At 54.1% G+C, this 21,018-nt stretch overlaps 7 protein-coding genes across 7 annotated transcripts; 4 read left to right on the top strand and 3 right to left on the bottom strand.

Moving 5' to 3' along the window:
- The first annotated feature begins 422 nt into the window (after positions 1 to 422).
- BX661DRAFT_181545 (WD40 repeat-like protein) lies at positions 423 to 1,703 on the top strand. The gene has a single exon (XM_051535739.1). It carries the CDS (start codon positions 545 to 547, stop codon positions 1,664 to 1,666), a length of 1,122 nt encoding a protein of 373 aa, XP_051392214.1. The 5' UTR covers positions 423 to 544; the 3' UTR covers positions 1,667 to 1,703.
- On the bottom strand, positions 1,704 to 3,324 carry BX661DRAFT_181544 (kinase-like domain-containing protein). Its single transcript, XM_051535738.1, has 4 exons — positions 3,277 to 3,324; positions 3,044 to 3,249; positions 2,683 to 2,950; positions 1,704 to 2,528 (listed from the first exon to the last, which is right to left on the bottom strand). Exons 2-4 carry the CDS (start codon positions 3,209 to 3,211, stop codon positions 1,729 to 1,731), a joined length of 1,236 nt encoding a protein of 411 aa, XP_051392213.1. The 5' UTR covers positions 3,212 to 3,249; positions 3,277 to 3,324; the 3' UTR covers positions 1,704 to 1,728.
- A 497-nt stretch (positions 3,325 to 3,821) lies between these two features.
- BX661DRAFT_181540 (DUF1748-domain-containing protein) lies at positions 3,822 to 4,358 on the bottom strand. The gene is made up of 2 exons (XM_051535737.1): positions 4,187 to 4,358; positions 3,822 to 4,085 (listed from the first exon to the last, which is right to left on the bottom strand). The coding sequence occupies exons 1-2, from the start codon at positions 4,276 to 4,278 to the stop codon at positions 3,956 to 3,958; spliced, it is 222 nt and encodes a 73-aa protein (XP_051392212.1). The 5' UTR covers positions 4,279 to 4,358; the 3' UTR covers positions 3,822 to 3,955.
- On the bottom strand, positions 4,313 to 5,607 carry BX661DRAFT_181539 (WD40-repeat-containing domain protein). Its single transcript, XM_051535736.1, has one exon. It carries the CDS (start codon positions 5,543 to 5,545, stop codon positions 4,496 to 4,498), a length of 1,050 nt encoding a protein of 349 aa, XP_051392211.1. The 5' UTR covers positions 5,546 to 5,607; the 3' UTR covers positions 4,313 to 4,495.
- A 2,171-nt stretch (positions 5,608 to 7,778) lies between these two features.
- BX661DRAFT_197974 (uncharacterized protein) lies at positions 7,779 to 16,195 on the top strand (the record flags this gene model as incomplete). Its single annotated transcript, XM_051538186.1, has 13 exons — positions 7,779 to 8,069; positions 8,102 to 8,438; positions 8,467 to 8,695; positions 9,377 to 9,797; positions 9,887 to 9,919; positions 9,964 to 11,069; positions 11,114 to 11,431; positions 11,461 to 11,641; positions 11,668 to 11,727; positions 11,756 to 11,971; positions 12,016 to 12,483; positions 12,546 to 12,606; positions 12,636 to 16,195. 13 exons carry the CDS (start codon positions 7,779 to 7,781, stop codon positions 16,193 to 16,195), a joined length of 7,281 nt encoding a protein of 2,426 aa, XP_051392210.1.
- Positions 16,196 to 16,947: 752 nt separating this feature from the next.
- On the top strand, positions 16,948 to 17,439 carry BX661DRAFT_130816 (uncharacterized protein; the record flags this gene model as incomplete). Its single annotated transcript, XM_051532555.1, has 1 exon — positions 16,948 to 17,439. A coding segment is annotated over one exon (492 nt), but the record flags the coding sequence as incomplete, so codon positions are not given.
- Positions 17,440 to 17,970: 531 nt separating this feature from the next.
- On the top strand, positions 17,971 to 18,828 carry BX661DRAFT_142622 (uncharacterized protein; the record flags this gene model as incomplete). Its single annotated transcript, XM_051532957.1, has 1 exon — positions 17,971 to 18,828. A coding segment is annotated over one exon (858 nt), but the record flags the coding sequence as incomplete, so codon positions are not given.
- Between the last annotated feature and the right edge of the window lie 2,190 nt (positions 18,829 to 21,018).

Below are 21,018 nucleotides of genomic sequence, written 5' to 3'. Positions count from 1 at the left end.
AAAAAGGTCAATTGTGCGCTAAAATTGATGTGAATGAGAGTTGGGAAGAGTAGAAACAATTTTAATTGTGTTAATAAAACGACTGAGATAGATAGATGATGTTTGCAGGCCACAGCGAGGGCGAGAATAATGTGCTCCGACTAGCTCCTCTTTTATACGAGCGGGAAATGCCATGGAAATATGTCGCTTGCCATATCCAAGCATGTGGAGACTGTGCAATACGATGTTAATGATCGTCATTATCAGCAGTCGTACGCCACTTAGACTGAATTCGGACCATGTGGCAACAAGGGACCGAGCCATGCGTGGTTATGAATGCCATGGTAATTGAAAGCGGAAACGCCAGATCAGCATGTTGACAATGGTGCCGCATCAAACTATTATCACGTGCAACCCCCAGAAGCATGCGCGTTTTGTAAAAAGGATTATCAAAAAATGAGTTAAAACGGTTTTGGAGCGGATAATTTCTCCACCCAGTACCACAACATATCCTCCTCATCAGAATCTTACTTACTCAAAATACTTATTAGAAGGGCAGGAAGAAATGGTTGAACACAAGCGCAAGGTACCGCCCGTAAGCTCCTCGGATGAGGGCAATCAAACACAACACGAATCCTCATCCAGTCACACACACACGCATGGCACAACGGTGGCGCTAGTTAAGCGTCCAAAGACTGATGACAGTCGGCACGAGGGCAGCACAGCGCTCATTCAGGCCGGGCCGAGGCGCACATCCGGGTTGCAAGCGCCAATCATGCAGCTGTCTGGCCACTCGGGTGAAGTAACCACTTGTCGCTTTTCGCCCAGCGGTGAGCACTTGGCATCAGGGTCGACCGATATGCGGGTGTTCCTGTGGAACACGTACGGAGACTGCGAAAATTATGGCGTCTTGCAGGGACACAAGGGCGGAATATTGGAGCTTCAGTGGATGCCCGGTAGCGAGAGGCTGATTACCGCAAGCGCAGACAAAACAGTGACCATGTGGGATGCGACTACGGGCGAAGTGCTGAAGCGCGGCCGGCGACACACCGCGCCGGTCAATGCGTGCTGTCTGCTGCGTTCTGGGACCGGCGACGACAATGTGTTTGCCAGCGCCTCAGATGACGGAAAGCTATTGCTGTGGGATGCGCGCGAGCGTCATCCGGTGGCTACAATTGACCACCAGCTACCGCTCACGTCTGTGGCTGCTGCGCACTCAGGAAATATCGTTTACGCCGGCTCGCTGGACAACTGCATCACTGCTTGGGATGTACGCACAATGTCGACACCCTCCTTGGTGCTGCGCGGTCACGCTGACACGGTGATGGGCATTTCGTTGTCGCCAAAGACGGGCAACTATTTGGTTTCAACTTCGCTGGACAACACCGTGCGTCTTTGGGACTTGCGCCCGTACTGCCGCATCCCCAATCGCTGCGAGCGCGTATTCACCGGCGCTCCCCACGGCTTTGAAAAGAACATAATCCGACCGGCCTTTGACCACGACGAAACCATGGTTGCATCGGGCAGCGCTGATCGGACGACGACAATATGGAACATGCGCTCCGGCGAGATCAAGTTCAAGCTTCCAGGACACAAGGGCTGCGTAACCCAAGTTGACTTTCATCCGCGGGAGCCGATTATCTTGTCGTCGAGCGTCGATAAGACCATGTTTTTGGGTGAGCTGTAGCCCGGCCTTTTCTTCACATGCTGCAATACAATTCAGTGCTTTTTATTTGACGCAAAAAATAATTATATTTGGTCATCTGCAATCACGGTTATCTTTTGCTCTTGTAGCTGCTTCCTCTCCTTCTCCAGTATTTCCTCTTGCCCACGTTTATCTCTGATGCGTCTGCGGAAGCGGCGGAGCTTGGAGATGGCCATGATGACTGGCATGATGTCAAAGATGGGCTGGATGATACTGTCGATATCCTGCTGAGTGACCTCTTCGACCGGGTTTTCGCAGTTCTTCTCCTTGGTCGCCAGGTGGAACTTTCCGCCCTGAGTAACCCACGGGTGCTCGCGAATCTCATCGATTGTGATTCTCGTCTCGGGGTTGCGCTCGAGCATGTGAACTAGCAGGTCGTTCAGGCTTTCATCTTTAGTGCCCAGGAACTGCAGATCGTCTGAGGAAATCGCGTCCATAATCTCAAACACAGTGGTGCCCTTAAATGGCAGGGTGCCGTACACGAAGCAATATAGACACACGCCCAGCGACCATATGTCCGCGGCCTCGCCGGAGATCTCGCTTAAGCTCTGGCAGAGCTCTGGCGCCATGAAGGCAGGAGTGCCGGTGGACCCCTTGACCTTGTCCCCGATCTCCTCGAGCAAGACAGATTCGCCAAAGTCTGCAATCTTGAGCACATTGTCTTTTGTCAGGAGCAGGTTGTCGGGCTTGATGTCGCGGTGCACAATACCATGCTCGTGGAGGTACTCCAGCCCGAGCAACGCCTGCGTGAAGTGCTTGTGCGCAACCTCGGTTGAGTATGTGCTAGTTGAGTTTTGCTCAGCGTTCAGAATCTGGATGGGACCGTTCTCGCACAGGTCAATGACTATATGAAAAGCGAGTCAAACACACGCAGAAAACTTATTTTAAGAACACATATCTACATTCCTTACAGCGTTTGTTGACGATAGAAAACACTCTACAGAAGGACAAGTGGCACCATGGATCAAGTGTTAATTTTATTTTCCGGCTGCACTTACTTAGATACAGCACATCCTGCTCCGAGTCGTTGAGCACCTCGTAGAGTTGCACGAGGTTTTGGTGCTTGAGCTTCTTTGATATAGCAAGCTCGGTCTTTATCAGCGAAAAGGGGTCGGATGCCTCCTCGCTCTGCTGCTTCTGCATAGTCTGCCGGGCAGCAAAAAGCCCGCCACGGCCTGGCCGCATGGATCCTCCGCCGCGTGCGCTCTTCATTATATCAGACTGTCGCCGCTTGCGCAGACTCGCTTTGAAGTACTCCTTCATGGCCTACATACAAAAAAATGTGGTTTAGCATTGGTTATATTTCAAGACATAACATTGGCGCAAAGCAAGAAATAAGAGAGCATCCAGCATACGTACATATTGCTTCCCGGTGTCAGCGTGCTTGACAAGGTAGACGGTTCCGTACGCGCCCCTTCCGAGCTTCTTGACAATGGTGTATGTGCCGACAACCATCACGCCGTCAGCGTTCTCGCCAACCATAGCGGCGACCGTGTATTTTACGTCCGGATTTGAAACCTTGTACATTTCTGACTCTGAATTAGTATTTGAATTGTAATAATAATAATAATAATAATAATAATAATAATAATTGTAACACATAAAGGCAAAATAGGTTAACAAAAATAAACAATAGCATGAACGAGCAAACAAAAGAAACGAGGCTCACGCATGTGTGATTTCCAAACTAGGACAAGGGGAAAATAGGCCAAACAAGTTGCCGCTGTGTGCATGTTTTTGTGCGCACATGAAAATTTGATTATAATAAATACACTGGTGTAAATGGATTTTGGAATTTCCAGACATTTATAGCGAAAGCCCAGATTCTTAAGCGGGTGATTTTCAAACCCCGTTTTTCATGCAAAAAGGCATCATCAGAGTCGACTGAAGCTGAGTCTACAGCGACACCCGAGGTTCTGCTCAAGCCAAAGTCCAAGACAAGACCAAGCGCGTGCGCAAGAATCCATCTTCCCCTGCTTCTTCCCTTTAAAATAAGCAGCGAACTGGATAATATTGTCAGCTATAGTGGTCTATTGCCACTAGTTTCTAAACACCTGTCAGGTTGCTATTCAATCTTTGAGAAGGACGTCGATTTGCAGGATACTTGTAGACTCATTCTTTTCTTTGGTGTAATTAAAACAATTTGTAGACGTGCAATTTCCATATCCATATAAATGTTCATTTTCATTCATTTGAAGGCGTACACTTATTTGTCTTTTTTATTTCGAGGATACTCTTGAACGCGGTGCATTGAAAAATTTTAAAACATATTTACTTGTCGCGCTTAAAATAATCGCTTGCCGCCAAGATGGGACTAATGTAGTCGATGACCGACTCGCCGACTTGCAGATATTTCTTGATGGCCACGTTGGCAGTACCCTTTGTGTCGTCGACAGCCAGACTACATAAGAAACCCACATGCAACAATAAATATTATTTAGCGATTAATACGAGTGTTTTCAATAATTTCAACTGTTCTCAGAAGCTTTTTGCTTTACTTACGTTAGACCCGCGGATCGGCGGATTCCGGCCAGTGTCGTCGAAACGAGCACCAGATCAATACTATAGTGGACAAGTTTGCCGACAAATGGCATTGCAGAAATATATACTACGTATGTTTTTGTGTGGCTCAAGTATATAATAAATAAAACAAACTGAATTTAATTGAAGCAAGAACATGAAAAAGGTGGGCGAGATCTCTTCATTTATCCTCAGATGTGCGCATGTTCCCACTTGATCTTGTTACATTGCACGAGGTTTTGAGCATGAATAAAATGCGCATGATCACAAAAATGTCTTATTTTCGGCTGCTTAAGCAATGCTGCCAATATTCCACAGCGATATCCTCGAGTCTCTGCTTGCAGCCACCAGCCATTGCGGCCTAGAACACCACCGCCTGCGAATCATATCGTCTGTTATGACATCCGCACAGGCCTGGCTCAAAGTGCTTACATCAACGGATGTTATCGCCGCACGATGGAATTGAAGGCTGCAAATATGCTCCATCCGTTCTCTAAAAATGTGGATCGAATAGTCCCACCCAGCGACAACAACCAGTTGCGGAGACAAAAAGCAGCGCACCTCTGAGCCGCCAGGATTCCGCAACACCGCAGGCGGTATAACCTCATAGAGCCCTGTCGCTTCAATAGAGTAGCAACAAACCATATTATCAGCGGCACATGTAAAGACAAGTTTGCGCTGGTGGTCATAGTCAATGCTCATAACAGGCTCCTTGTGAGCTGTGGCCACAGCGCTGATACAATTTGATGTGCATGATATCGCCGAGTCCATCAATATTTCAAAGCATTGCAGCATCGTACTCTCGTAACCAATTAGCAACAAGAACCGGTCTGTACCTTGTGAAACTAGCTTCATGCACATCGGCGAGTCCTCCCGCTCGCCTGCCTTGGTCTGGCTCTTGCGCTCAATGCTGAATGACAAATGCTGTGATCCGTCAATGTTATACATGTAGGCCTTTCCGGATCCGGCGTTCTCCAAGGCCACAACCCATGTAGTGCCCCCAACTTTGCAGTGCGAGAACTTGCAAAAGCTCATAGAATCTGCGCCAATCGACCGCACAAGCTCAAGACTACCGGAAAATTCACTGGCAACGAGCTTCCAAATATTCAGCTTGTTGTCTCGACCCTGACTAAGGACTGTGTCGCCGCTAACACCACAGGCCTTTAAAATTGCTGCTGAATGCGCTGCAGTTGCTGTAACCAGCTGCCGTTTGAGCAGCATGTTCCACACAATCAGATGGCCGTCTTGGTCCCCAGACACTAGAAACCGGTCATCAGCAAAAAAGCTCACGCTGTTGACCGCAGCCTGGTGGCCTCTGAATACAAACTCTGGCTGGCCCATCTGTATTTTTTAAAATGTTATAGAATAAAAAGGAATAGGTATAAAAACTGTGGGCAGTTATCTTGTTTTTTTAGCACCGGTTAAAAGACCTTGCTCGAGTCTGGGTTCAGGTCATATTTCGGCTTGCATAAAACAAGCTTTGCAACCAATATGGGAAATTCACACATACATGTCAAAAATAAGGTGTGCTTATTTTATATCTTGATCAATGTATCTATTTTCTCTCTCATGTCAATAATAAGGTGTTTATTTTTTGCAACAAAAGATCTACTTTATGAATAAACTAAATTATGGTGACCTGCATCAATGTGTTGGCGCCCAAACAAAATGTTCCTAGGTTTAGATCAGAAGTAAAAACTGATAGACATCAATATCTTAAAAAAAAGTATTGCAAAGCGCATTATGTGAGTAAAAGCATGAGGTGAGTAAAAACACAATAAGAGAAAAAGTAAGTACATGTACAATGTAAGTAAAGAGTGTGCTTTGGGTTAAATTGAGAAGTACAATTTACCTCAAAAAGAATAAAAATGCAATGCTATTAATTTGTTTTTAAAGGGATACATTTTTATCGATTTCTCGGAATTGATGGGCATCAATACTTTTAAAAAAATATTGCAAAGCGCATGATGTGAGTAAAAGCATGAGGTGAGTAAAAACACAATAAGAGAAAAAGTAAGTACATGTACAATGTAAGTAAAGAGTGTGCTTTGGGTTAAATTGAGAAGTACAATTTACCTCAAAAAGAATAAAAATGCAATGCTATTATTTTTTAAAAAAATATCTAACCAACTTTAAAAATGGTATAAATACACCGATAATGTATATCCATTTTTATAATTACATATTAATCACTAAGTTTCTACACTACTCTTCTTATTAGCAGCCTAGGCATACAATAATATACAAATTAACCATGTTTAACGTCGTCAATGAAGTAACCTCAATTTTTGCAGAATCTAAAGGCCCTGAGTTCCCCACTTATGAATATTGCAAGAAATGCTGTAAAGAAAGAGGGTTTTGCAAGTGTTACGATAGTTGTTGCATAATATTGTAAGTTAGTACTTGTTTTCAGCGCCATTATTAATATATAACTTGTTCCCGATTTTAAACACTTGTTTTAGTCCAGTCCAGAATATTCTTTTTCTGAGTCCAATTTGGACCAGTGAAAAGCAGACTATGTTTGCAATCGGCCCACTATCATCACAGTTATACATATACAATGTGGTGCCCAACACACATTTCAAGCCACTATCTTCCCTTTTCAAGAATCAAGGTCGCTCTCATGGCCACTATACATATTTCTGTTATTGTTGGCTGACATCAAGGAACACCATGATGTTTACAGCGCTGCCCACACAGCGCTGCCCCCTTTTTCAGTTTAGTAAGTAATTTTTAAGACTTGAATATATCGATTTAGACCCACATTTTTATAGAGCACGACATACAAAAGCCAATTATTTTGTCCGAGCATCTCTGCTCAAATATTTAGTTTTATTTTGATAGTTTATTAAATGTTATTAAATGTTATTTATTTGAAATTTAATGTCAACTTCCAGCCAGATTACAAACAATCAATTGTCAAATACATGAGTTATCCAAACACTCCTTGCAGCTGGTATTTGTAATTTCCCCTTCACTATGCGTACCACATCTTATATTTTTATGTTGCCAGCAGCGAATCTCTTGAGTTTAAAACTAGTTCCAGAGGACCAACATAAACACGGCCAAAGCATTAGCCATCCAGAAGCAACCTGAATCGACATAATTTAAATAGCCAGATGTCACGCGCTGCAAGATTAGTTGTATAAAACATTAAATAAAGCTTTGTCAGCAAACCAAGTTGAACACATTAGTAAACAAACAAACAAACAAACAAGACAAATGATGCGATAAGTGCATACTGCCTTGTTTAGCGAGCAAAGTACACCACAAATACAGGACAAACCCAACAATTTAAAGCAAATATATGGTGCCAACGTGTCTTTGTTTGTGTACTAATATGGATAATTATCGAGAAAACGTAGAATAAACATATTTTCTCGCCATTTGCAAAATTATTGCATTAGTACCAGGTTGGCATTGTCAATAAAAGCATGTAGACTTTAGTGTATAAAAGGTATCGCATGGTGCTCATTCCAAACAATACTGCCATAAATAATTACACTCGCTTACACACATCATATATTCGCAAACATTTAAAATTTTTAAACTCAACCAAATCAACCACCAAATAATGACCCAAACAATTGCAATCGTCGGCGCAACTGGCCTTCAGGACGGCAGTGTTCTCAAGACTCTCTACGCCACTGGCAAATACAAAATCCGCGCACTGACTCGTGATACTAGCAGCAACGCTGCCAAGAGCTTGGTGGAGAAGTACCCGGGCATTGAACTGGCAAGCGCTGGCCTCGGCAACATTGCTTCGTTACGTCAAGCATCCAAGGGCGCACATATTGTGTTTAGTGTGACTTCCACCTGGTGGCCAATGACTGGGACGTTAATTATGACAAAGAGTACGAGCATGGTAAGAACATAGTCGATGCCACCATCGCCGAGGGTGTTGAGTCCCTAGTCTTCAGCAGCCTTGGTTCTTTGAAGGCAAATTCCAATGGCAAGTACCCGGGCGTCATGCACTTTGAAAGCAAGCACAGGGTTGAAGAATACATTTTGAGCAAGGAAAACCAGATCCGCGGATACTTTGTCTATGTAGGATTCTACTTTGAAAATCTAATAAACTCGTCACGCCTTTCGCTGGAGGACAGCAAGACCATCGAGTTTGTATTTCCGCTGAATCCCACCACAGAGGTGCCAATTGTTGACACTGCCAATGACGTTGGCGCTGTAGTATCTTACATTCTGGACCACCCCGAAGAGAGCCTTGGAAAAGCGAGAGGTAAGCAGTGGCTACTACACAATTCAAGAGTTAGTTGAGGCATTCACTGAGGCTACTGGCATTCCGGCCCGCTACGTCCAGATTCCGGTTGAGCAAATTGGCAACGATAGCCTGATCCAGGGGTTAAAGGGCATCGAAGAGTTTGGAGGCTTCGATGGAGGAGCCGAGTTCATTGACCGCAACAAGCTGCTGATTGACCACAAGTTTGCCACCCCAGTCGAGTTCTGGAAGAACCGCAGATGGACTGGCCCTGCCCAGTAAACATCCGCGCTTAACTGTCATATTTTAATTTTCATATTATATACCAGGTACATTCATTGGCAGAAATAGCACAGCCAACAGGCCCGCTTCGAAGAGTAAAGTCAATCTCAAGTTTGTGCCTAACCAAAAGCCTCTGCTGATATTTATTTGTGCGGCATAGTGCTGATCTAATAAAAAAGAGAATTCAGAGATCAACAACATCGGATCAAGGCAGTGCGCGTAAAAAAACGATTCTATATTTTTTCGGCGCGCTTGCCTCGTCTCGCGTCAACAAACAATAGAAAATATACGAATCGAAACAATTATTTTTTCACATTTACCAATCCTCGTTTTGTCTTTTCCTTTCTTTTTATTCAATTAGCACCACATTTACTTTACCATCTCTATATTATTTCACTTTTTATACTATTGACCAGCGCGTCTGTTTCAATCGCATTTCCAAATACACCAGATTTACTATTACAGCGCGTGCTCGGACGTTCGTTGCTTTTTTCGTATTCGTTATTAAAGTTTCGACACAACTATAAAAAAATATAATAGTAAGCAGAATCGGAATGCAGAGTCTTATTTCTGGCAGCCAGAGTAAAAAGTTAATACATAAATGAATTGTAAAACTAAATCCAACAATCATTCACCTCAACTTGTAGAATGGTAAACACTACCTGGGTGCCCGAGAGGTTTTCCAACTTCAACAAGCTGCTCGAGGAGAGTCTGGAGCTGACTGACGATTCGCCCACATTCGAGCAGCTAAAGCAGCAACTAGCAAAGCTTAAGCCGGATCTGGCCGGTCTGTTTGAGTATCCGGGAAAGAATTTGCAGCACCGCGCCGAGCTAGAGAAGGGCACACCGTCGATCAACGGCGAAAAGTTCAAGGTCAGCGATGACTTTATCAGCGAGGCAAAGAAGCTGTCTGACTTTTTAGACATTGACGAGGACATTGCTGCGGCGCTGGTGCATAAGGCGGGGCCTTTTGAAAAACGCTTCGAGCTGCCGGCTGCCGAGTCAGCGGTGCTCTTGTTCTTCAGCGAACGCGAGGCAAAGTTGGCGAGCCTGACCACGATATTTGTCGCCGGCGGGAGCCAGGCGGTTGACGAGTCGGTCAGGACAGTTTTGGACGAGTTTGCCAGCGAGATGCTCTCCACCACACTGACATCAGCCAACACGATGTTCCCTGAGCGCATCCTCAGCACATTAAAGACTTGAAGACCAAGCAGGGCAAGGTCACTGCTATCCTCGATGGGCCAACTGCCGACATACCGTAAAGCGCGATGTTGTCGAGTTCGCACTGACAAAGTTGGGTGAGGAGCGCAAGCAGCTGGCGATGCTGATGTTTGCCATCATTCGCAACTACCAGCTGAACTCTGGCGAGCTGATCGCCGTCGTCGAGTGGCTCAGGTCCAGCAGCGTAGACGATCCGGTCACTCTGCGCATGTCCCTCGCGCTACTGACGGCCCTGAGCACCTCGGCCGAAGGAGCCAACCAGGAATTGGCCGAGGCGACTGCGCTGGACAAGATAAACCACTTGGTGCGCGACAGCCAGTTCTTGGTCAAACTCAACGCCGAAATAATTGAGAAGCCGTGGTCAGATGATGGATTGAAGGGCCTGATCTGGCTGCAGTGGGCGTTGCTCGCGCTGTTTGGCATGAAGCGCTCTCCCGGATTCGACCACCTGATTGGCTTCCGCGAGGACCGCGTCGAGCGGATTGCTGAGCAGGCCATCCAAATGGGCGCATATCGGTTCGCAGTGGACTATCTTCTTGGCTATCGCATTACGGACGACATCGACTACGAGCTTTCAGCCGAGTTTGAGGTTCTGCAGCGACAGCACACATCTTCGGCAGCTGGCTCGGTCCGCAGTAGCGCAGCCGACTCGAAGAAGCAGAGGTACCCGCATTTTCTCGACATTTCTGAGGACTTGCAGTGGCACATCGAGCACATGCTGGAGAACACAGTGGCAGCATTCATCGGCCGCATGTCTAGCTTGATCAGGCGCATGCGCTATAGCGAGGAGGACGCGATATACCAGGCCCAACAGGCTGAACTCCAGCGTGCCGCCCAGGAGGAGCAGCGCCAGCTTCTTCTGCAACAGCAGCAACATCAGCAACTTGCACAGAGCGGGTACAGGTACAGCCGCCCGATTAACAACCAGGGCGCCAGCAGCCAGGCTGCAGGCGCTTCGACCGCCACTTCCGATCCCCGCCGCGACACCGAGGCTCTTTTTTTGCTGATCACTGTCCTATACTCTGATCGTCCTGATGCCGGTCTGCGGTTCTGGGGCCGGCCCGAGGGCGGGCAAATCGACCTTGACGATCGTCTGGCTGTGTTCTTGCGCTGGGGCTCCGACTGCCGCGAGCCAGGCATGATTCGCGGGTACTTCAACATGCTCTCTTCTCTGGCGTGCGGCCCGAGTCCAGCGCTTGCGCGCACGATTTCATGAGCGCGAGCGAAAACAGCGTGCTGTGCCCGAGCCGCGGCCAGGTGGCATCGAACCAGGCGCCGCTGTGCTCGTGGCCAGCGCTGTTTGGGGCTCTCGACTTTTATGCGAGCCAGATGCGCCAGAGCGAGCCCGACCCACTGTCGCCGCCGCCTGAGATTCCGGAGCCCGAGGTTGCACTGCTGCGGTCTTTCCTGCGACTGTGCCGCTCGGTTGTGCGTTACTCGATCGTTGCGCGCTCGAGCATCTACGACAGTACTGACTACAGTCCCATGATCACTATGTTTAACCTGCTCGGGTGCACTGTGCCGGTGTCCCTAAGGCTAGCCTGATCGATACCATTGCCGCATTTGGTGAGCTGTGCGATGAGACAGTTCCCGACAGCATGCGCCAGGCCATCAGTGAGATGGCACGCCGCAGCTGGGCTCTGCTAGAGCAAAGCCAGACGCTGCCTACCACTAGCGACATCGACTCACTGCGCAACACACTTCCGGCCGGTGCGCACCAGGTCCCGATGCCGAGCAGACTCCCCAGCGCGGCATGACTATTGGCCGTGGCAGCAGCAGCACCAACAGTGGCGGCAGCCATGGCAGAGTCGCGGGGCATTGTGTACGAGCTCGAGGAGATTGAGGCCCCTGTCGAGACGTATCCTGAGATGCGTGCTTTTGTGCGTCTGGTGGGCACGCTTATCCACACGTCGAGCAGCGCCCCGGCACTGTCCAACATGGAACGTGACCCTATCCTGTACACTGCGTCGTCGCCGTCTATCCCAATTGACCTGGGCGAATCATACCGTATTCCCGGAATTAGCCCCTATGTCGGCTTTGTGCTCGACCATGTGCTTCTCAAGACAGAGCAGCGCTCGTACCGCTACGCTCCGAGAAGTGGCGCGTCTACGCGCTGTCGCTGGACGTCGTTGAGCGCTGCCTGGGTACCATGGACCTCAGCGGGCTGGTTGCAGACACCAACAGCAGTGCGCAGCAGCAACAGCAGGGAAGAACGAGCCGGGCTCCTGATGCCTCGGCCCTGCGCGCGCTGGTGACCCACCCTGGATTCGAAATTGCTATTCGCATCCTGTGTGGCTCCAAGCTGCTCGAAACGCTGCTGCACGTGCTCAGCGTCGGCGTCGACACGCTGAACAGTGCTACTGGCGACTTGGGCGAGTCGGTTTCATTCTCCGTGCTCAGCACGCTTCGCATATTGCTGCGCATTTTGCGCATCCAGGACACGCTGCTGTGCTCGGTCGTGCCGACACTCCTCGAGTCGTCGGACGTGCTCGGGTTCCCACTGAGTCTGCCTCGCTCCCTGACCACGTTGGAGAACCTGCTGCTTTCGCGCCGCCAGTCTGTCGTGCAGATAATACATATATCAACTGCGTCGTCTCGCCCGACGTGTGCCTGGCAACTGTCAAGATCCTGCACATTCTGTCCGACTCCCCCGTGTTTAACGGCGTCGACGACAGCCTGGCACGCGGTCAGGAATGCTGACGCTGAACCGCTTAGTTGGCCTGATCGACAACAGCGACGAGAGCCTGCGCATTATGCACGGCTTTATAAGCTGCTTGGAGGCCGATGACAACGTTGTGGCCGAGTCGCAGTCGGGTGCTCTGATCAGCGAAGCGGCGCGCGGATTCACTAGTGGGCTTGAGGATCAGCAGCCGACTGCGCCACTGCAGTCTATCCGCCTGGCGATCATCGACCTTCTTCTGGCCAACATCTCGCCTAACAAGCCTGCTCCAACCATCGCGCACTACCTGCTTGGATTCAGTCTGACCAAGCCCACGTCCGACGATCTGCCCGAAATGTCGCAGCGCGCAACTTGCATGCACACCATTCTCGACATTCTGCGCAGGGACCACCACGACTTTGAGTCGTACGACATCCAGTCTTCGGCACTGCTCGTGCAGCGGCCTCGTCTTGCCGAGCGCTGCCTCCACCTGATCTACCACTTGTGCTCGGATCCGGTCACCAGCGATGTGACGATGCGCTACCTGCGCGCGCGCGAGAACTTCTTCTATACGCAGATGAGCACGACGCCGTCTGTCATTGTTCCCGACCTCCAGGAGACCGACGGCGATGATCTCGCTCTCGGCGTGTACAGCCCGATCAAGGTCTATGCGCAGATGCACGCGCGCGCGTGGCTGTGGCGCAGTACTGCCCTTGAACTGCACACGCTGGTGCTACAGGATTCGCGCTCGCGGGCCAAGCTGCTTGTCGAGTGGCTGGTCAGCGACGCGAGCCAGCAGGACGGCGGTTCTGCCGACTGCGGCGAGATGTTCAGTTTGCTGCCGGGCAGGGGGGCGCAAGGGTTCCTGGACTCGCGCATACGCCTGCTGGCCGTGTTTGACAGCCTGCGCCAGGCATATCGCGACTCGTCAGTTGCCCTGAGCCGCCAGCAGCGCGAGACCGAGCGCGAGTATCTGACCGAGTTCAGCAATTCGCTGGCAATGGATGAGGACGAGGCGGCGACCACGTCTGATCAAGGCAAGGCCGCTTACTTTGACACCGACATTCTCAACGTCGACATCAACTCCTGCACCGTTGCCAACGAGCGCGGCTGTGCAGTGTACGATCTGCACGCGCTTGTGGCGCTTCTGCGTCAGGCTGAGCGCGTGCTCGAGGCCAATGGGGAGCTGAGCGCCGCAGCCACTCGTCAGCGCGTGAACGCAACCATCCGCCGCCTTGTCATCCGCTGCTATTTTGCCAACCAAGAGCGCGAGCTGTACTTTGCTTATGCCAGCGCGCTGCGCGGATGGAAGGAGATTGCCGAGATTGTGGTCACCTCTGCGTGGGACAAGATTGAGACTGGCGGTCGCATCGGCCGCGAGCGCACAGCGTTCCAGCTGCTGCACGGCCTGGTGCAGGTCATTGCCGAGGTTGACCCTGTGTACCATCCGGGCAAGGTCGCAGCGAATGCGCCGGGCTGGTGGATTGGCCCACCGACTGCCGAGCAGGAGATGCGGCATACTGAGCTGATGACGGCGCTGGCGTCAACACTGACACTGTTTACCGAGCGCTTGAGCTCCGAATGGATCCGTGCTGGCATCCTCACGCGCGCGTCGCTGGCCATGAACAAGCCGGGCATCTCGGGCCAGTCGCGGCAGCTGCCGCCGGCTGTCGACAGCCAGCTGCCAGTCGAGCCCCTTATTGAGGCGTGGAAGCTGCTTGTAGGTGCAGCGTTGACTCCAGCAGCGCAGTCATCGCTGCAGCTGCGCGGCAACGTGTACGCATCGATGCTCCACTTCTTGGGCGGTGTGCGCAAGCTGGCGGCTGCTGAGGCTGAGGACATGCCGTCGCTGAGCTCCGTCGGCGTCAACAGGCGCAATTCCAAGAACAAGCTCGTGGCTGGTGCGCTAAGTGTCCTGGCCAATTCGACCCTGGGCGATCGTCTGCTCGAGTCGGTCAGCTCCGACGCAGCCGATGCGTCGGATGCGTGGAAGACAGTTGCATTCAGTCTTCTGGACGCGCTGACCACGCTGTTCAACGTTGACGCGCGGGTCAACCGCGTGGTGCAGTTCCTCGTGCGCAAGAACTTCTTTGTGTCGTTTGTTGGGTCGATCCTGCGCCGCGAGGATCAGGCGATCCAGACCACGCTGCACCCCGATCCGGCTTCGCTCAACCCGCTGTACATCTACGAAGCTAAGATGGCCTTCTTCCTGCGCTTGGCCCAGCGCCAGGAGGGAGCTGAGAAGCTGATGGAAAGCGGTATCTTGGACGTTCTGGCCGACTGTGCGTTCCTGGGCATGAGGCCCAGCGTGAGTAGCGAGGGCAAGGCGGCGGCGAGCTACACCGACGCGTTTATTCCGGCGCGGATCGAGCGCTACCACCAGCTGCTGATGCCCGCATTGAACCTGCTTCTGGTGCTGGTCACGCGCATCGGCCGCGACAACCTGACCTTGTGGATGAAGGCAGCGCGGTTTGTCTCGCAGCACCACAGCGTGCTCGAGGCTGTTCTCAAGGAGGTGGCCATCCCGGCGCAGACGCTGTCGATCGCGCTTCTCACCGAGGCCAAGGCCATTACTTCGCTTGTGTTCTATATTGGCCGCCAGCGCGCGGTTCTCGAGCGTGAGGCGGCGCTGGCTGGAAGCGGCCATGTTGGCGTCAGCTCGCTGCACCTGCCGATGCTGGCCTTGCTGCCAAAGTTTGCCACTTCGAGCAACTGGACCAAGCGCCTGGTGGCGACCAACGACGTCGAGCGCGCGCAGGCTTATGTGTCGGCCGCCGGGACATCTACGGCGATGTCTCCCAACGGCAGCGACGACATGAACGGGGCTGACAGCGGCAGCAACGAGCTCAAGGGCTCCGTATTTGGGCAGCAGGCCAGCGAGCTTGTCGATGCCGTGGTACGCAATGCGCTGTCGTACGCACAGGCCATGACGGAGCAGCCGCTGGGCGGTGTTGGATTGTCCGAGGCAGCACGGTTGTTCCGGCCAGCGTTCTCGTGGGCGATCGAGCACAGCCGCGAGTCGGACTACATGCCGTCGCTGGCCACGCTGACGTCGTTTGTGCGGCGATCGCTTCATCAGATCGAGCGCGGACGGCGTACTCGCGATGAGAAGCTGCGGCTGGCGAAGAATTCCGGGGAGATGACGACGGCAGACCTGCGCAAGCTCGTGGGCGCATCACCGTACGTCGAGCTTTCAGAAGACCTGGCGCCGGCGCAGATGCGTGCGCTGGGATCTGTGTTGCTGACCCAGCAGGCGCAGCGCATCGGCAAGAGCACGGCTATGCTTGTTTCTGCCGTTGAGCAGGCGCTGGTGCTGTTCTGGAGACATTTGTCGTTCTTCATGGGCGGAGGTGCTGCTGCTGTTAGCAATGGTGGGGAGTGCGTTTATGGCAGCGTGGGTCGGGCCCAGTCGTCGATAGTTGTTGTGCCGACGTTGCAGGAGCGCGAGTTGCTTCGGTCGGATGTGTCGATTACGCTGCCGCCCTTGTTGACGCTGCTTTCGGAGCTGAAGTTGAGCAATGACGAGGTGGCTAATGCGGCGACTCACATGAGCTTTGTGCAGATGCTGGTCCGGCGCATCAAGGACCTGGTGCTGCGCGAAGGATCAGTGGTTTGATTTTTTTTTCCTCTTCATATTTTTTCCTTTTTATTATCCTCTTTTTTCTTGATTTTTTCCCATTCAAAAAAATTTCTATTCATTTTTTTGCTGCTTTCCTTGTTTTCTAATTTGGTTTTCAAATATTATTTTGTTATTTTTATATATTTACAAGTTTTATTAACACACTGACAAAAAAACATTAGTATCAAGCAAGCAACAAGTTAACTATGTCAGCAAACAAGCGCAGTAGTTCTAAATTCACAGCGGCCACTGTGCCAGCCAAAAGCACATTGAAGAAGGAGCGGCAGGCGGCCAACAGCAGCAACTCTGATGCGGAGTCAGACACTGGATCAGACACCGGATCAGACGATGAAGAGGAGGAGGAGGCTGGGCGCAGCTCGATGATTCGGAAACGTCAGCAATACGACGATGACAGTGATGACAGCGACTCTGAGGCAGAGACAGAAGCAGAAGCAGAAGCAGAAGCAGAAGCAGAAGCAGAAGCAGAAGCAGAAGCAGAAGCAGAGGCTGAGGCTGAGGCTGAGGCTGAGGCTGAGGCTGAATCTGTGGCTGTGGCTGTGGCTGTGGCTGTGGCTGAGAACGGCAGTGACCAGCATCCGGCAGAGTCTGACAACGACTCCGAAGCCTCCGATGACTATTTTATCGGCGACCTAGACAGCGGCGACACCTCAGCAGCAGCAGCCAGCAGTGGTAAAAGCAGCAAGGATAAGCTTCTGTCATCCAAGGATATTGAGCGTGCACAAAAGACCGAGAAGAAATCCGGAGTAGTCTACATGTCTCGTGTACCGCCATTCATGAAGCCCGCCAAGGTGCGGCATCTTTTAGAGAAATACGGGCAGATCGGGCGCGTCTACCTCGTAGAGGAAGAGGATAAGCGGCGCAAAAGCCGTGTGAAGAGCGGCGGCAACCGGCGCAAGCAGTTTGTCGAAGGGTGGATAGAGTTTAAGAACAAAAAATACGCCCGCGCCGTAGCTTCCATGCTCAATAATACGCAGATGGGCGGGAAAAAGCATGGGTTTTACCATGATGATCTGTGGAACCTCAAATATTTGCCCAAGTTCAAATGGCGGCATTTATCTGAGCAGCTTGCGGGGGAGAAGGCGGCGAGGGAGCAGAGGCTGCAGAGTGAGGTTAGCCAGTCGAGGAAGGAGCTGGATGCGTATGTGAAGAATGTTGGTAGGGCGAAGATGCTTGGGAGTATGAAGGCGAAGCGGGAGGCGAAGGCGAAGAGTGGCGAGGAGGTTGTGCCGATGAAGGATAGGTCGAGGAATGTTTGGCAGCGGGATGTTGTTGTGCGCGGCAATGGCGGCATGGCAGCAAATGGTGCTGGCGGGGATGCCCTGGATGGCGCACCAGGCAGTAAGCGCCGCAAAACCCAGGGGGAGCGCCAGGACGATGGCGCGGCGCAGAAACGCGGGTCCATGGCTAGTGTGCTGGATAGGATTTTCTGAGATTGTAGAATTTTTATTCATTTTCTTTTCTGAACGCGGGGGTTGATTGGGATTAACCGATCAAATTTCAAATTACAATTTTTTTATGTGTGTTGTGTGAAAAAAAAAAAAAAAAATAAAGCTACACACTTGATCCAACCAAAAGTATTATATAATATATAATTTATTTTTCTTCTCGCTTACCAAAGTTTCTCGTAATATTTTTTATTTATCTATTTGGCTTTATCCTTTAAATATCTTTAACACACCAAAAGTAAAACAGCACCGACAATGGCATCATCTTTGGCTAGTCAGCTGTACCGAATGCGCACGGTGGACCGCATGGTCAGCGGCGAGCGCGCACAAAAGATCCGCGCGTCGTTCCTTTTCGACGGGCACCAGGCGGCGGACATGGATAACCAGACGATCTTTGACATTGGTCGCGACGGCCTCAACGAGCTGCGCAAGATGAACAATAAATTCAGCACATACGCCAACACGCTCTTCTCCGAGGCGGTCAAGGACATGGACCGTGTGCTGCAGACCAAGGAGGAGAACGAGAAGCTAGACAAGAGCATCCAGGCGTTCCTCTTCCTTCTGGCGCCGTACTTCTTGACCAAGCCGGCGGGAAAGGCACTGGAGTGGCTGGTGCGGCGGTTTAGGATCCAGGAGTTTAACGCCAAGGATGTGCTCGCAGCCATCATGCCGTACCACGAGACAAAGGCGTTCCTGACAATGCTCACGATCATCACGTTTAGCCCCGAGGACATGGCGGTGTTCGGGTTCCTTGTGACGCAGAGAAAGGCGCGGCGGCTTTTGGACCGCGCAACCCTCCAGGCGCAGTGCCAGATTGACCGCTCGGTGCTGGCGTTTATGTGCCAGGCGGTGTTTCGCGCAAGCGCGCAGGCTTTGGACTACCCGGGCCTGCACTCATTCTACGCCACGATCGTCCCGCAGTACCTGGGCCAGCTGGGCCAGGTCGACGGCAGCACGGTGCAGTTTGTCCTGCCTCTTGTCATGGACGGGCTCGCGCTGGCCAGCAGGGACGCGCAGGTCGCAGCGTATATGGTGCTTGGGGCGCTGGCCACGCGGGTGACGCTGACGCGCGACGCCACCGACCGCGTGCTGTGCGCGGTGGCGCAGCGGCCGGCGGACATTGCCGCCATGGCCATGTGCCTGGTGCAGGTCATGCAGACGCAGGCGGACATGCAGGGCGCGGTCCTGTCCGAGCGGTTCCTCACGCTGCTTGCGCCGCACAAGGAGTTCCCGCGCGCGCTCTGTGCGCTGGCAACAGCCTACGACGTCGAGCTTCTGATGCGGCCGCTGCTCAGCTCGCTGATGCACTGGGCGTTTGGCGGCAGCGAGCCGCTGGCCCGGCTGCTCGGCAGCTTCGTGCCGCTGCTGCCGGCGCCGAGCACGCCGGTGCTGTGCGAGCGGCTGGTGGATGAGTACGTCAAGAGCAAGGGCGCCGAGGGCGCGGCCGCGGTGGTTATCGACCTGATGCAGCTGCGCATGGGCCAGCAGATCGAGGACGCCATCGGCGCGATGGCGGCGCGCATGCAGGGCGCGGAGGAGCACCGGCTGCTGTACAAGCTCAAGGCGCGGGCCACCGCGGCGCGCGCGCGCAGCGACGTGCTGCCCCTGCAGGAGACGGCGACGACGCTGTTCCTGAGCATCAACCACGCGGACGCCGGCATGCGGCTGGTGGCGGCCAAGGCGCTGGCCGGCATTGTGCGCGACGCGGGCAAGGGCGAGTTCACGCTGCCGGCAGAGGACGCTGCGGCGCTCGTGCTCGGCCGCCTGCAGCACGAGGACTCGGCCGACGTGCTGCGCGTCGTGCTGGAGATGCCCGTGGCGGCGATGGTGGGCCCGCAGGAGCTGGTGCCGGCGCTGGCCGCGCTGGCGGCTGGCGGGCGCGTGGCGCCGGACAGGGTTGCCGCCGGCATCGTGCGCGCCCTGCTGGCCGTCGACGTTGCCGGCGACCGCGCACTGTACGCGCTGGTCTCTGGCGCGCTGTTTGAGTTTCTGGCGGTGACGCGCGCGAACAGCGCCGTGGCGCGCGCCGTTGCGCGCGCGCTGCCCTCCAGCGCGTTTGCGCGCAGCGCCGGGTGGCTCGCGTGCCTCTGCGCGCTGGAGGGCGCCGAGGTCGACGCGGCGTACAACGCGCGCGTGTGCGACCTGCTCGCGCAGCAGCTGGCGGCGGAGGGCGCCGGCGACGGCGCCGGCGCCGGCCGCGTGCTGTGGGCGGCGCAGCTGGCCGCCGGCGCGCCGCTGGCGCTGGCCGTGGGCGCGCGGCTGGTCGACGTGCTGGCCGCGCAGGGCGCCGCCGAGCGCGCGGTGGCGGCGGCGGCGGCCGTGGTGGCGGCGGCGCAGCGCGTGGCGGCCGAGCATGCCGCCGCGGTGCGCGCGCTCGACCCCGGCGCCGTGCTGGTCGACGCCACGCAGGGCGCGGCGTGGGAGCGGCTGCTGGCCGGCCTGCGCGCACCCGCCGTGGCCGTCGGCGCGCTGTCGGCCGTCGTGCAGGCGCTGCCGGGCGTCGGGCGGCTGGCCGCGCACCGGTGGTTTGCCGAGCCCGCGGCCGACGCGGCGTACCGCGCGGTGGTGCGCGCCGCGTACCTGGGGCTGGCGGCGCGCGCAGGCCCGCTTGCGCCGGCCGACGGCGTGCTGATCGGCCGCGTGCTGGGCGCGTGCGTCGGCGGCGAGTGGGCCGAGTTCCTGGCGGCCACGTGGGCCAGCGCCGACGTGGCCGTGGCGGCGCGCGCGCGCAGCCTGCTGGCGTTCGCGGCGCTGGCGCAGCACGCGGCGGAGCCGGGCGCCGACTACCAGGCGCTGCTGCCGGCGCTGCTGGTGGCGCTGGCCGACGGCGCCGCCGATGTGCGCGCGGCCGCGGCCGCCTGCCTGCAGACGCTGGCCGCGCTGCACCCGGTGCGCGACGAGAAGAAGCCCGCGCGCGCGCAGAGCATCTACGCGTACGACGCCGTGTACGGCGCGCAGTCGCAGCGGCTGCAGTACCTGCCGCCGCCCACCATCGCGCGGCTGCTGGCGCTGCTGGCCGACAACGCCGCGGCGATGGCCGGCGACGCGTGGGCCGTGCGCGGCGAGCTGGCGCTGGTGCTGGCGCGCGGGCTCGGCAGCGCGGCGTCGCGGCCGGCGCTGAAGCTCGGCGCGCATGCGCGTGCGGCGGCCGCGGCCTTCCTGGTGTCGCACGTGGCGGCCGCCGACTGCGTGGCGCCGGCGCTGCAGACGCGGCTGCTGGCCGTCGTGCCGGCCGCGCCGGCCGCGGCGCTCGAGCAGCTGTTCCCGCTGGTCGCCGCGCACATGCAGCGGCTGCAGGCGGCGGCGCGCGTGCCCGAGCCCGGCAGCGCCGACGACCGCGTGCTGCGCGCGCTG

This window comes from Kickxella alabastrina (genome assembly GCF_025024165.1).
Source record: "Kickxella alabastrina strain RSA 675 chromosome Unknown BX661scaffold_9, whole genome shotgun sequence".
Classification (NCBI taxonomy): domain Eukaryota; kingdom Fungi; phylum Kickxellomycota; class Kickxellomycetes; order Kickxellales; family Kickxellaceae; genus Kickxella; species Kickxella alabastrina.
The sequence above is the reverse complement of the archived record's forward strand: the minus strand, read 5'-3'. Positions and strand labels throughout refer to the sequence as shown.

Excerpts from the sequence above, each read along its gene's own strand:
- BX661DRAFT_181545 (XM_051535739.1), top strand. The coding sequence starts at position 545 with ATGGTTGAACACAAGCGCAAGGTACCGCCCGTAAGCTCCTCGGATGAG.
- BX661DRAFT_181544 (XM_051535738.1), bottom strand. The coding sequence starts at position 3,211 with ATGTACAAGGTTTCAAATCCGGACGTAAAATACACGGTCGCCGCTATG. Across the intron at positions 2,951-3,043 it reads CTGACACCGGGAAGCAATAT|GCCATGAAGGAGTACTTCAA; the intron begins GTACGTATGCTG and ends TTTTGTATGTAG. Across the intron at positions 2,529-2,682 it reads GCAGGATGTGCTGTATCTAA|TCATTGACCTGTGCGAGAAC; the intron begins GTAAGTGCAGCC and ends CTTTTCATATAG.
- BX661DRAFT_181540 (XM_051535737.1), bottom strand. The coding sequence starts at position 4,278 with ATGCCATTTGTCGGCAAACTTGTCCACTATAGTATTGATCTGGTGCTC. Across the intron at positions 4,086-4,186 it reads CGCCGATCCGCGGGTCTAAC|TCTGGCTGTCGACGACACAA; the intron begins GTAAGTAAAGCA and ends TTTCTTATGTAG.
- BX661DRAFT_181539 (XM_051535736.1), bottom strand. The coding sequence starts at position 5,545 with ATGGGCCAGCCAGAGTTTGTATTCAGAGGCCACCAGGCTGCGGTCAAC.